The sequence below is a fragment of the Siphateles boraxobius genome, unplaced genomic scaffold, assembly GCF_051911475.1.
Source record: "Siphateles boraxobius isolate OS27281-9 unplaced genomic scaffold, OSU_SipBor_1 30, whole genome shotgun sequence".
Taxonomy (NCBI): Eukaryota; Metazoa; Chordata; class Actinopteri; order Cypriniformes; family Leuciscidae; genus Siphateles; species Siphateles boraxobius.
Window position 1 is genome coordinate 5,992,174 of NW_027508920.1, and position 15,327 is coordinate 6,007,500.

Here is a 15,327-nt window from a genome sequence, read left to right on the forward strand (position 1 = left end):
CTAACTTTTAATTTAAAAAAAGTAGATTCAACTTTTTAATATTAAATACCATAGCCAAAAAAGTTTTAATGATGTGGTTTATCTGCTGTGTGGATCACTATTCTGACTCAGGTCCACCATGGCCAGCAAAAGAGGGAAAAGGAGAGGCAAAAAAATATGGATGAAGAGACTGTAGAGAGCCCAAAAATGTGACACAAGATCTACAAGCTAAAGATCCAGAGAAGCATGGAGAAGACCAGATAATGTTAGATGAAGATCATGTGTCCAGCGAAGAGAGTGTACAGTGTGATGAGATGGTTCTGTCCAGTGGTAAAAGTTTATATCATTGTATTCTGTCTTGACTCTGAGAATGTAAGCATTCCTCAATTGAATTTTAGAAATATGCCTTAGATATATGCCTTAGATTTTTTACTGGAACAAAGAAACGGGAACACACTTTAGGTCCTACCCATACATTGCTTATTTTATTAACATTCATTTTTCAAGTTAATTTTTATTTTTAGACAATGTCACTGATTTTATTTTAGTAGATTATTTTTAAATTCATGCTTTTTTATCTTGTTAAAATGTTATTATCAAAGAACTTTTGTTTATCTTTTTTTATCTCTTATTGAAATCTTTATTTAGCACTTTGGTTAAACGTCCAAGTGCTTATAAATAAAATGCCTTAACTCTACATTGAATATTTTGTTGATTGTAGATAAAACCAGCTCCCTGAAGTTGCTGCAGAAAAATAAAAGACTGCGGAAAAAAATAAGAAAATGTATGAGGAAATTGACATCTTGAAGAAAAAGTTGAGGGCAAGAAAAGGTTGGTGACTATGGCTGTGTGAGGACTGTTAAGATGTTAGTGGAATTAGAACTGTGTTGCGACAACAGGATGGGGCTGATTTTAAAATAAGTAATTTTTGCAAAGTGTGTCAAATGTCAAAATATCAACGTAAATTTGATTCCCCATTTCATTTCATAAACTTGTTTTTGTCAGGAGATAGCAGATGCTAATGCTCCAAATACATCCACAGTAACATTTATTTTTGTTTGGCTGGCAGTTGAGGCTTATTTATGGTGTGAAGGCACTTCAGACATAAAAATGAAAACCAGTTCACACAAAAAGTTTATTTTATAATGTGATGTTTTTTGGGCAGGGAAGTCAAAAAAGTACAAATCCCGGGATTCAGATGATTCCAGCTCCACCTCCAGATCCAACTCCAGCTCCACCTTCAACTCCAGCTCCACCTTCAGCTCCAACTCCAGCTCCACCTTCAGCTCCAACTCCAGTTCCACCTCCAGTTCCTCGCTTTCATCAACTTCGTTCTCCAAAATGAAGAAGCCCAACAAGAAGAGTAAAAAGAAGAACTGTCATTCCCTGGCAATGGCAAGAGGCACTGTTTTGGTTGGCAACCATTATGCAATTAAAGGCCAAAGTGTAACCTTTTTTGCTAAGAGGAATGACTACTATTAGGGATAATTCAGCATGCAGATACAGAGTTATTCAACACTCCTTGCTCTTATCACTTGAAATGTTTATCCCTTGGCACACCTTAGGCTTGCCAACTTCTTATTATATTAAGTAAATTAATACATAAGACTATTTAAATTAATATCACATTTGCATCACAATAACAAGATACAATGATTAAATACAAATGTGTAAAAGAGTCATGATTGTGATTCTAAGATTTTTTTGTAAATATACAATTTGCTAGAATGTTGTTGGGCTTACCTCACATGTTTCTTGTTTATCCTCAGAAATAATGGGACAGCCTGCAGTAGATTAGCCAGCAGTATACAGTACTACTCCCTAAAGTGTACTATTTTTTTTTTTGTGAAGAAAAAGTACATACTTTTGAGTGTGTAGCAGAAAATTATGCAAGCTTTAGGACAAACTACTTCGTCATATTTAATTGACCGGTCCGCCGCTTAGTTACGTGCATCCTGTAACCATTTAAAGTGATAGTTCACTTCAAAATGAAAATTCTGTCATCCTATACTCACCCTCAAGTTGTTTCAAACCTGTATGAATTTCTTTCTCCTGCTGAACACAAAGGAAGATATTTTGAAGAATGTCAGTAACCAAACAGTTAACTGGCCCCATTGACTTCCATAGTGGGGTTTTTTTCCTACTATGGAAGTCAATGAAGCCAGTTAACTGTTTGATTACTGACATTCTTCAAAAAATTCCTTTGTGTTCAGCAGGAGAAAGAAATTTATACAGGTTTGAAACAACTTGAGAGTGAGTATAGGATGACAGAATTTTCATTTTGAAGTGAACTATCACTTTAAACTTCCCTGTCATTAATCTTGTCACAGTTCCACATTTAATTTCCACAAGGGTCTTTCATGAGGAGAAACTCTCATGTGTTTGTAATTTTAATATAATGATGAATTTAAATGTTAACGATCAAACGTGTCTTTACAAAAGTTCACAATGATTTTGTAGATGATGTCGATAACATTAAAATAAATATGTTTTCGTATGTTAAATAACATTGAATAAATATATTTTTGTATATTGAATAACATTAAATAAATATGTTTTCTTTTTATTGAGAATATATATATATATATATCTTTCAGCAGTGAGTAGATTGTCAGGGAGATATCTGATAATTTGCTGCAGTGAGACCATCTGACAGCAAACACATAGCAAGACTATTTAAATCTGAGAGTTTGAGGGAGCAATCGGGGCTGCATCTGTCTGTTTGGGAAGAGTAGGTTACAGGTGTCAACATTCAGCAGTGACACCTTGGCCCCAGTGTCGAGGAGAAGAGGGACACAGTGGCCATCCAGGTATACAGAGCACCTGGAGAAGGTCACATGACCCGCTGGTGCCAGTGCGCACCATAGGCCCCACCTAGGGACCTTATCCAGGTATACAGAGCACCTGGAGAAGGTCCCTAGGTGGGGGCCTATGGTGCGCACTGGCACCAGCGGGTCATGTGACTGTTCAGGGTAGCCAGCCGGAGCAGACCGGCACCATTTAGCAAAGTGGTTATGTTTCTGACAGCGTCTGAATGGCCTTTGTTGCCATTGGCTTGGCTTGCTTAGTTGTGGACATTAAATTTAAAGGGTAACTAAACCCCTGGTCAGAGCCTGACTCCATCCACTGGTAATATTTGAAAAATGCTGGAAAAGTGGACAGAGTCCAGCGGAGATAGAGGGAACAAACCGAGGGCGGGGCTGAACGGGGGGCATGCACCTGAGACCCGCAGTGACAGATTCATTGACAGCTGCTGTCAGACTCTGAGGGGGCTTTCACACTGGCAGTTTAGTTCAGGAACGGGGCACGGTTTGCATGAAAAATCGCTAATGTGAACGCGGTCATGTGGACCCAGGTGCGCACTGGGGTACCGAACACGAGACTACCCGGAGGAGGTGGTCTGAGTTCAGTTGGTGGTCTGAGTTCAACCATGCTGCGGTTCGCGTGTATGTGAAAGCAACACGAACCCGGGTGCGCACTTGTTCAGGAATAAAAGTATCCTGCGCATGCGTTTTAGCCGATTATGATGTATTTAGTTAAATAAAACACATGTAAGGGATGATAGTGTTGATGATTTAAACACAAAAACATGATTTGTTGAGGCAACAAATTAATCGAAATCCACTATCTCCTTTTGCATGCAGCGGAAAGACACCTTATGCGACACACACACACACACACACACAGTAAACCTGTGTTGTTTACTCAGCTATGCATAATAGCACCAAAATAATAAAAAAAACACAATATATTGACCCGCGTAGTGTTTTCCATCATGCGCCGTGCACATTTGCGATGACGTAAGATGCACACAAACGTTGTTGTAGGGAGATTCCCAAGGTATAGCTATGAAATTATGACAAGACCAGAGTGTTAAGTCCAGTTAATTCATTCTGATCGTTTTCAATACTCGCTATTCTAACTCCTGACTAGCTCGCTACGGTGGTTTTGTCGAAACAAGATGGTTTTTATACTACAGTACAAACAGTCGGACGAACAGTGGTACAGTGCTCATTCAGTAAATGCACAGCTAAACAGATGTGTTTTGAGTTTGGATTTGAATGTGACTACTGTAGGAGCACATCTGATCTATTCTGGAAGCTGGTTCCAGCTGCTCAGAATCCTAGCAGCAGCGTTCTGTATGAGCTGCAACTGTCTTACTGTGCGTTCACACCAGGCGCAAATTTGACGCTCAATTCGCGTCTGGTGTGAACGCACAGTAAGACAGTTGCAGCTCATACAGAACGCTGCTGCTAGGATCTAGTTAGCCACTAGCCACGCTAGCCACATCTAGTTATACGCGTGTACACTTTGAATCCATTCACACGTCAAGAGTGAAATTGACGCGCGTAAAAAACAAAAGAAGTTTTTTGTTTTGTTTTTTCGTCACGCGCGGAGGCGAAATCTGTTGGCGGCCATCTTTTTACAAGACGGCTAATGTTGATCAAGCATTCATTGAGAGAGTCACCGCTCTGTATTTGCTCTGGAGAGCAGAACAGCGGCGTAGGGATAATGGTCGCCGTATTTGGTTCCACCAGACCCTTCGGAGGTGAACCCAGTTTGGCGTGTTTCACCATTTGCTCCAGAAGCTGCGCCTCCAGAAGCTGCGCATTTATTTTTGTTTTGATGATAAATGGAGCCAGCCTAGGCTACTACAAAAGTGATTAAACTGTCCTGTGATTTTTTCCCCCTCACACAACACTGTTCAGACACGAACTATGTTCTTGCACTAAAGTATGTTGGTTCTCTTTACATTAGGATAATAATAATGTTTCATATAATCTAGATTAGATATGGAATAAATAGCATACAAGATTAATGTGTCATATATCAAAATCAAGTTTTTATGTGATCAAATATTTACTTCCCCACATGACAGCAGCAAGCTGGCTCCTGTTTGGTTAACGCGGCGCGAATTGACGCAGAAGTTCAACTTTTTCAACGAATTCGCCTCAAACGCGTAAATGCACGCGTGAATGCGTAACGCCAGACGCTCAATTCGCGCCATTCGCGCGAACTTAACGCGCAAATGAGGCGAATTCGCGTCTATCGCACCGCGCTCTACGCATTATTCGCGCCGCAGGATATTTTTACGCGCGTAACGCGTCTTTGCATTGACTTAACATTGAAATCCCTCGCACTAGACGCTCTATTCGCGTCCGGTGTGAACGCACCATTATGGTCTTTTTGGGAAGGCCAGTGAGAAGTCCATTACAATAATCCACCCTGCTGGTGATGAAAGCATGCACAAGTTTCTCTAAGTCTTGACTGGAAACCCCAAACATCCAATAGGAAAAAATTCAACTGCAGTAGCCACCGTTCAACCTGAAGAGGGCAGCACTCAGACGTTTTTACACCATATATTGTAGAATTAAAACACTTTATACCCAAATCTCAAAAAAGTTACTTGAATCAATGAACAGCACCAGAGGTGGAAAGTAACGAATTACATTTACTCGCGTTACGTAATTGAGTCGTTTTTTGTGTACTTCTACTTTTTAAGTAGTTTTTAACATCTGTAATTTTACTTTTACTTAAGTACGTTTTGTTTGAAGTATTGTACTTCGCTACATTTGAAATCATATCCGTTACTGAGTAAAAAATAATAATACAAGGGAGAAAATAAAATCACACTCCGGAAACTACTGCATTGATTGAAGGGCGGGAGAACAAACACGCAAAAAAGGTGACGCATACCCAGCTGAAGCTGAAAGCGAAGCGCCCTCAAATTTTTATGAAGCGAATTATGGCCAGTATGGAAATACTTTGGATGTAAAAAAGTGTGGTTGTCCTCGAGGATAGATATCCAATTTGCAAAAAATGTGGACACAAAGTGGCTGCAAAAGGAGGATACATAGGACACCATCCCTCCTGCAGATAAAGGTATGTCCCGATTATAACGTAAGGCCGAATGATTTACGTGATGCAGAGGGAGTCCCGGAATCCAGTCATGAAAATGGAATTTACATAACGCAGAAGATGTCACGTAAAACACGCAAAATGATGGATGGATGAATACATGGAAAGTAGAACTGTGCAATAAATCCAATCGCGACATGGTCTGTGAATATTTAAGTGCAAAAATACTGCTATGTAAATATATAACCTGCTTGTTCTGCGTTTCTGTGAATCGGTGTAAATGAGCTGCTCCGCTTTGTCTACTACATACTCAAGTACGCGTGGTGTTTTCAGCGTCTCACAAACAATTTGAGTACATGATGAATACTTGAACATTTCCAGAGCTGCTCTGAGAGAACGCCTAATGAGCATTTTCATCATTTTATTTGAGAAAAACCATTGTCAAATAGGCTTACACTTTGAAATAGGTCTTCACTACAACCCGTCAAAATAAAAGTTTGGTTTAACTAGGAGAAATTATCACAGAAATATATATTACTATTGTAGGCATACAATAGAACGTACTTCTCAAAATAATAATAATAGCAACAACAATAATAATACAATTTATTTAAACATTAATTAAGGCATATATTTTTTGTCCATGGTTTAATTTAGTAAATCTGTTTTTTGCAGCTCTTCCCCAAAAAATAAAAGGACACAAATTTAAATTTTCATTTTATTGCCACCGTTTTTGATAATATATTTGGATTAAATCATGAAAAGAAATATTAATTTTCTGAATAAAATACATTTTCTTTCATTTAACTGTCATTTTAACTGATGATAATAATAATAACCATAATTTAATAATACCGTTTATTTAATAATTGATTAATACTGTAAACCGTGATATTTTCTGATACGTTATCATACTGTAAAAATCTCATACCATTACAACCCTACACGGGAGAGTCCCCCCACCCCACCCCACCCACTGTTCACCCACCCACTGTTAAAAAAGTAACTCAGTAACTTTTACTTGAGTAAATTTTAAATGAGCTACTTTTTACTTTTACTTGAGTCGATTTTTAGACCGGTAATTTTACTTGTACTTAAGTAAAATTTAATTGAAGTAGTAGTACTTTTACTTGAGTAGAATATTTTATTACCCTTTCCACCTCTGAACAGCACTAATAAAGCCCCATTCTTACAGATCATTAACTAAAAAAAGTTGGTGTAGGGTATAGTTACCCTTTAACATTTAATTTTAATATTCAACAATAATATTGATCTGCTTGCATTGACACTATTATACAGGAACTGAACTGAGCTGGACGATGACATCACGGTTTACTCCACAAACATATGTGTGTGTGTGTGTGTGTGTGTGTGTGTGTGTGTGTGTGTGTGTGTGTGTGTGTGTGTGTGTCTGTGTGTGTGTGTGTGTGTGTGTGTGTGTGTGTGTGTGTGTGTGTGTGTGTGTGTGTGTGTGTGTGTGTGTGTGTGTGTGTGTGTGTGTGTAACTAAATTAATAACTTTTTTCAAAAATGAAACATTACTGAACTTCATTAAGCTGGACTGTAACGCTATTTTCTTCTGGAAACAAACTTGTTTGCATAATTTTCCTGTTATCTCTGTAAAGCTGCTTTGAAACATTCTGTATTGTAAAAAGTGCTATATAAATAAATTTGATTTGACTGAGCTTTGCAGGCCGTTTCTTTCGCCTCCGTGCTTGGTTTTTGCTCTGCTATGCATTTTCAGCTGTTAGACCTTGCCTTTCCAAATCAAGCCCATTTAAATGAATTTGCCAAAGGTTAACTCCAATCGAGCTGTAGAAACATCTCAAAGATGATCCAGCGAAACTGCAATGCTCCTGAGGTCAATTTCAAGTGTCTCAGAAAAAGTATGAATATTTATACAATGTAAATATTTCATTTAAAAAAAAAATGCAGGTATCACCATTTCTTTCTTTTTTTTTTTGCTTTTTTTTTTTTGCTTTGTCATTAAGGTTTATGGAGTGTAGACCAGTGGTTCTCAAATGGTTTGGCCATGGGACCCACTTTTTTACAAAATCATTAAGCAGCAAACCCACATTTTTAGGAATTTGAACCAAGCTAATTTATTTCTCAAAAAAGCTTGAATAATCCATAAATAAGCAGTATAAGGTAAGGCTATTAAACAGCAGTTCAAAACAAGTTTTTATTTATTCGATAAAGTTAGTAAGTTGGTATGAACTACCACAGTAAACAGAAATATTGAAAATAACAAAAAGTGAAAATCAATGCACAATACTAACATGTCCTGTTAATAAAACATATGTGCACTGATCTTGATGAATATAATAGAATCATACCTGCATGCAAATCCTTCCCAGCCAATACACATCTTAACAGTTATGTAATTTATTGGTACTTTTGATAGTTTCATGACTTATTAATTACGATGTTGCATGCTTGTAAATTAATTTGCTCTTTACATATAGTGAAGCGATATACAGTGAGCATGCCTCCACATTTGTGCATGCAACTGAAAACTGCACGTTGTGAACACAGTATAACATCTGACAGGACTACACACACCACGACCCACTCAAAATGGTCTTGTGACCACTTGAGAAACACTGATGTAGACTGACATGAAATTTTTTTTTTATAGTTATATCTTTACAAATATGTTTGTCAGGTCAAAATATAAAACTGATTTGAACCTGTGTCCAGACAGAATCTGTCTATGAAATGCTGAATGTACCTCTGACACCTGTTTCATCTGGAACTCCTGCAGCTGCTGCTGGAAGGCTTAGTTTGGGCCCACAAAGGAGCGCACAGCCTTCACTGCAGTAAGACACTCTTCCCGGCCGTAGCTGGTGACAGTCATGAGGTAAGCCAGCACCACAGAGGTACTGCGAAACACCCCAGCAAGACTGTAGCAGGAAAAGGGTTTGTGAGGTTGAGTTTGAACATGGAACAGCAAGAATTATAATGAATGACACATTGTTTGGCATTGGGATCATGCTATTTTACACAGACTGTAGTATAGCTTATATATATATTAAAAAAAACATAAATATAAGACAACAATGACCTGTCTAGACTGTAATACTGGTAAAGGAAAAAAAGCTGAATGATGCAAGCCAAACAAGATGTTACAGTTAAACCATGGTTGCCCTAAAGCTCCTGCAACCTTTATAAATGTCTGATGAAGCAGCTCCCACCATATCACATATCAAAATACCCATTATACCACAGAAATATAAAACCTACCAATGAACTAGACATGACCCTCCATTAAGTCGACACTCATGGATAAACGTATGGACCCTTTGCAATGGTGAGACCTGACAAGACACAAGAAAGTGACATTAGCTGCATACAACACTAAAGTTATAACAGATATATATATATATATATATATATATATATATATATATATATATATATATATATATATTATTTTATTTATTTTTTCAAAATAGTGTATTAACAAGTAGACTGACATAGGATACCTAACTACATGTCCAGTTGTTTCTAAATTTGAAGGGTTGAGTTTGATTAAATTTTTTTTTAATGTTTATGATTAACCATGAAAAGAGTGGAAACATTATTATCTTAGTTGAAGGATTGCCTCAGGGAACTAACATGATAAATGTGCTTTGGGAATTTCTCAAGAAAGTTCTTACGAAATTTTATTTAAAATTGAATTGTACAGTAAAGTTTACAGAGTTTAACAGATTTAGCACATAACTGTTTGGGTGAGTGATTATGTTTTTCCAGCAGCTTGAAAACCCCCAAATTCAGGTATGATTGGGAAACATGAGATTGCAAAAACTGGCAAACTGCTCTCCAAATTAAAGCTGATTTCCCAATAAAGCTAAGCAATGAAGGACTACAAAACCATATTTGTATTTGTGTGTGTGTGTGTGTGTGTGTGTGTGTGTGTGTGTGTGTGTGTGTGTGTGTGTGTGTGTGTGTGTGTGTGTGTGTGTGTGTGTGTGTGTGTGTGTGTGTGTGTGTGTGTGTGTGTGTGTGTGTGTGTGTGTGGCAACACATGCCATTAAAATAAATACTGTGTTTAGAATGTTGTCTTACACTGTAAATATGTTTTGTTGGTGATTCAGTAACATTAAATAATGTTGACTTAACGAACATGAAGCACCTTTTTCATTGTATAAATTGTCATATGTATGGTATTTATGTCATATTTATTAAACAAACTGATCTACTGATAATACACATAATAAATGGCATCTACCACTATGATTTATATACCTTGTGTTTTAGAACATGATGACCCATGCAAAACAATTGCAAAGAGTAGTTCCTCTATGGTATTAATGTTTTCCATGTTATTGCCATTCTCTTAATATCAGACAAACTGCAGATTGATTTTAACCAATAGCAGAAAATGAGAAAGAGACTTTGAAGCACTATGACCCTTGCAGATTTCTACCGCAGGACATGTCATTAAAACAGGGTGACTACCAGATATAGGCTATTCATACTATGTGATTCTAACATCCGATTCTAACTTTTTTTGTGATTCTAACTTTATTCTAACTTTTTGTGATTCTAACTTTAACTTTTCAATAAAAATCTACCCAAGCTCAATGTGCCAGTGTGTGTGGACACCCCATTTGAAAAAGGACTTGTGTGTTATGAAACAGGCAGATTGACCGTTATCCTTATTTTAAAGCTGTGGGATTGTGACAGAGGGGTTTTTAATAGGTCTAGTGGCCAGTGCAGTTTCCTTCCCTACGGATTGCATCAGGGGCCGGTATCTCATGAGCACACGTACACCATCCACACATTTGTCTAATGTGTTTTCATTTGGAAAATGTCATGTTTTGAGCATTTGGTACTGTAAAACATTAAGATGTTAGGATGTTAGAATGTCAAGTCAAGTCACCTTCATTTATATAGCACTTTTAACAATATGGACTGTTTCAAAGCAGCTTTATAGTGATAATATGAAATTAAAGTAACGACACAAAAATCGCTGCAAAAGATGCTTTCCAACAGGTTTTACAGGGGTGCTATACAGAAACCGAAAATTCTCGGGACAGCAGCATTTGTCCAAATTTCAATCTTAACCGTTCTATTTCATCAGAAACGATCTTAAAACAGGGCTTTAAGTGTAAAATACCGAACTTGTCCTTTAATGCAATCCGGCCGTTCATTTGCATAAAACAGTGCCTGGTGGCTCTGAGAATTTTTTATCGCTTTCGCATAGCCACGTGAATCGGAATTATCCCGACAACATTTTATCAGTACAGAGGTAAAGGGAAGGAGGCCTTCACTATTTTAAACTTCAGAACCGCGTTGTCGTTGTGTCCAGGCGCAGGTCCTTCATCAGATCCGGATTCGGCCTGGATCCGGCGGACTGTGATATACCTCGGGATAAACAGAGAGACAAATATTAGCGTAGACGCCATCCTTCTTATGATGTACAAAGTACATCAGGATTTATGGGAAGTGTTCCCGGTTCCGGCTGATCTAAACTATGCAGCCTAACACTGAATTATAGAGGTCTATAATGTGTTATGTGTATGCTAAGCCAAAGAGATGTGTTTTTAGTCTAGATTTGAACTGAGAGTCTGTGTCTGCTTCCCGGACAATGTTAGGAAGATTGTTCCAAAGTTTTGGTGCTAAATAGGAAAAGGATCTACCGCCAGCAGTCGATTTTGATACTCTATGTATTATCAACTGGTCGGAATTTTGAGATCGCAACAGACGTGGAGTAGTATAATGCGTTAAGAGCGCGCTCAAGTACTGGGGAGCTAAACCATTTAGTGCTTTGTAAGTAGTCAGCAATATTTTAAAATTTATACGACGTTTAAAAGGGAGCCAATGCAGTGTTGACAGAATCGGGCTAATATGGTCATACTTCCTGGTTCTGGTAAGAACTCTAGCTGCTGCGTTTTAGACCAGCTGTACTTTGTTTATTAAACGTACAGGGCAACCACCCATAAGAGCATTACAATAATCTAGCCTTGATGTCGTGAACGCATGAACTAATTTTTCTGCATTTGTCATTGAGAGCATATGACATAATTTATATATATTTTTTAGATGGAAAAATGCGGTTTTACAGATACTATTGACGTGATTTTCAAATGAAAGATTGCTATCAAGAGCACACCCAGGTTCCTAACCGACGGCGAAGACTTGACAGAGCAGCCATCAAGTGTTAGACAGTATTCTAGGTTATTACGTGAGGAAGTTTTTTGTCCAATAATTAGAATCTCTGTTTTTTTCATTATTAAGTAGTGGGAAATTAGTCATCCAATTTTTTTATATCAGCTATGCATTCCGTTAATTTGGTGAATTGGTAAGTTTCGTCAGGGCATGAAGAAATATAGAGCTGAGTATCATCAGCATAACAGAGAAAACTAATGCCATGCTTCCTAATAATATATCCTAAGGGTAGCATGTACAGAGTGAACTGCAACGGTCATAGTACTGAGCCTTGTGGTACGCCATACTGAACTTTTGATCGATAAGACATCTCTTCATTTACTGCTACAAACTGATAATGGTCAGATAAGTATGATTTAAACCATGCTAATGCAATTCCACTAATGCCAACATAATTTTCGAGTCTATTTAATAGAATGTTGTGGTCGATAGTATCAAATGCAGCACTAAGATCGAGTAACACCAGTAGCAAGATACAGCCACGATCGGATGATAAGAGCAAATCATTTGTGACTCTAATGAGAGCTGTCTCAGTACTATGATATGGTCTAAATCCTGACTGAAAATCCTCGCAGATACCATTTCTTTCTAAAAAGGAACATAGTTGTGAGGATACTGCCTTTTCTAGTATCTTTGTAGGATCAAGTTGTGTTTTTTTAACAAGTGGTTTAATCATAGCCAGCTTAAAAGTTTGCGGTACGTATCCTAGTGACAAAGATGAATTAATGATATTGAGAAGAGGGTCTATGACCTCTGGAAGCATCTCTTTCAATAGCTTAGTCGGTATAGGGTCTAACATACATGTTGTCGATTTAGATGATTTAACGAGTCTCGAAAATTCTTCCTCTCCTATAGCAATGAATTAATTGAATTTTTCGTCAGTGAGACTACACTGCACTGTCTAATGCGATACTGTAGTAGACGGTTGCATAGTTATAATTTTCTAATTTTCCTGACACGTGTTGTCTAACTCCAACAGAGTTAAGAATGTCTTTAAATTCCAATCCCAATGCATCTTTTTCATTATATACATGTATATTAAAATCATCAACAGTAAGGCTGTAGCCAGTACTAACTCTGATAGAAAGTCAGCAAATTATTTGAAAAACTCTGTATTGTGCCCTGGTGGCCTGTATACAGTAGCCAGCACAAATCTTAAACGTGATTTATCATTTGCACCCCCTCCAGAATAGCATCAGAATAGCAGGTGCGGTGAATCAGAAGTCCAGGGAGAGTGAACGAGAGGGCGGAGCGTGCTGATCTGGTGACTCCGTTACAACAATATCTGATGGTTCCCGCCTCCTTCTTCCCATAACAACGAACCCCGTTACAGTCCCCACAAAGATAGTAAAACCTTTTTTTGAAAATGTAAAAATGCATAAAGTTTTCTGTGAGGATTGTGTTTTAAAAAAAGCATTACGCCTGAGGAGAGTCAATATAACGATATAAAAACAAGTCTGTCTGTGTGGTTCAGGTACATATGTTGTGGGGACAAAAGGAATTATTTGGTCCCCCTGTGATGGGTAGGTTTAGGGGATAGAATATACAGTTTCTACAGTATAAAAAGTATTATGTCTATAGAGAGTTCCCATAAAACAAGGAAACACATTGTGTGTGTGTGTGTGTGTGTGTGTGTGTGTGTGTGTGTGTGTGTGTGTGTGTGTGTGTGTGTGTGTGTGTGTGTGTGTGTGTGTGTGTGTGTGTGTGTGTGTGTGTGTGTGTGTGTGTGTGTGTGTGTGTGTGTGTGTATTCTGTCTAACTTAAACAGGTGTACACACTCAAAACACATTTTATGTTTGTTAAATTAAGCATTATGCTTCTCTCTTGTTTGCAGTTGTATGTTCAGATGGGTTTAAACCATAAGACCACTGAACATGCACTGGTATTAAGTAATTATGTTTTTGGGTAATTATGTTGTTTAAGATTAAGATTCCCCCACTTTCAAAAATTGAATCCCTGAATCCCTTTATTTAGACAGCTGAACTACAAACTACTGACATTTTCAAGAGAATCAAGGGGCTCTTTCATTGAAAAGAGAACTTTGTGAAAACCGTGACTCATACAGCCACTCTTACTGTAGTATTACCTTACTTCACTTTTTCCAAAGCTACTGCACGAACCTCAGGTCTGTTGTAGATATGCTCCATACTGTCTGTTAGTTGTATTATTCATTCATTATGTTCAAACTATGGCTCTGCAGAATGCTTGTTTCTGATTGGTTTACAGAAATTCCAATGTGTTTCTTTTTTAAATGCATTATACTTAAATTATTGAAAATTAGCTGAAGTGACCACATTTTAAGAGTCATAAAGCTCTTATACAAATTACAAACCAAATAACCAAAAAGTTTGTTTAAATTTTTTAGCACTGCAATTACAGAAGCTGAGAGTAGCCGAAATCTGATTGGAGTGAGTGTCCAGCCCAAAAATGTGAACACCAAATAATGTTTGTGACTGTAAGTCATGTACAGTGTTGGGTAAGTTACTCAAAAAAAGTAATCCACTACAAATTACTAATTACTACTTTAAAATTGTAATTTGATTACATTACTGATTACTGCATGTAAAAAGTAATCAGATTACTAATTACTTTACTTTCAAGTTACTTTGAAAACCTATTAAAACTACAAGAATACACTACAAAGTGAAACTCAGTTCTTTCCTTAATTTAATATTGCAGAATACAGACATCCCAAGTCTCCTGGAAGTTCCGGGAGTCTCCCGCATGTTGATAGCGGCTCCCTGATGCCCGCAAATTAGTTCAAATCTCCTGGAATCTAGAGCGAGCGAGAAAGAGTGCGCATGCGAGACAGAAGAGAGGGCTGTTTCTCAATATGTTCTTGTGGACTTGTGAAACGTCATCAGTCGCTGCCCAAGTACTGTTCCAATTCAAAGTTCACATCTAGCCAAGTCCAGTTCAAGACCACTGATGTGTTCCTGATCCGCCCCTTTTACCCAGGATGCATCGAGAGGTGACTTTAACTTTGTAGCCTATTAGAGAGCTGACTTATGTTTGACTGAACTGTTTGCTTTATTTCTAATTGTACAGCTTCTTATACCTTTTAGGCTACTTATACTTTTATACTGGATATTATTGACCATTAAAACTGATATTTAACAAAATGAGACAGGGTTGTGTAATTTTATTTTATATATTTTAAAATATATAGAATATTTTTTATATTTATTTTACTATACATTCTCTTCACTACATGTATAATAAAATAAAATGACAAGTCTGTCTCTGTTAAATGTCAGTTTTAATGATCAATAATGATTCATATTTTTAAAAAGAAAACAAAAAGAAGCAGGGTTGT

General features: G+C 37.4%; 1 protein-coding gene and 1 long non-coding RNA gene across 2 annotated transcripts in view; both read right to left on the minus strand.

Annotated features, from left to right (window-relative positions):
* dusp22a (dual specificity phosphatase 22a) overlaps positions 1-15,327 on the minus strand; it is a 113,343-nt gene that overhangs the window by 82,989 nt on the left and 15,027 nt on the right. Inside the window, 3 exon segments of the mRNA XM_077248096.1 lie at positions 8,576-8,740; positions 9,081-9,129; positions 9,132-9,154. Coding sequence (XP_077104211.1) covers positions 8,576-8,740; positions 9,081-9,129; positions 9,132-9,154 — 237 coding nt within the window.
* LOC143757233 (uncharacterized) lies at positions 1,143-1,792 on the minus strand. The gene is made up of 3 exons (XR_013210452.1): positions 1,723-1,792; positions 1,236-1,365; positions 1,143-1,205 (listed from the first exon to the last, which is right to left on the minus strand). It is a non-coding gene; the product is annotated as an uncharacterized LOC143757233 (long non-coding RNA).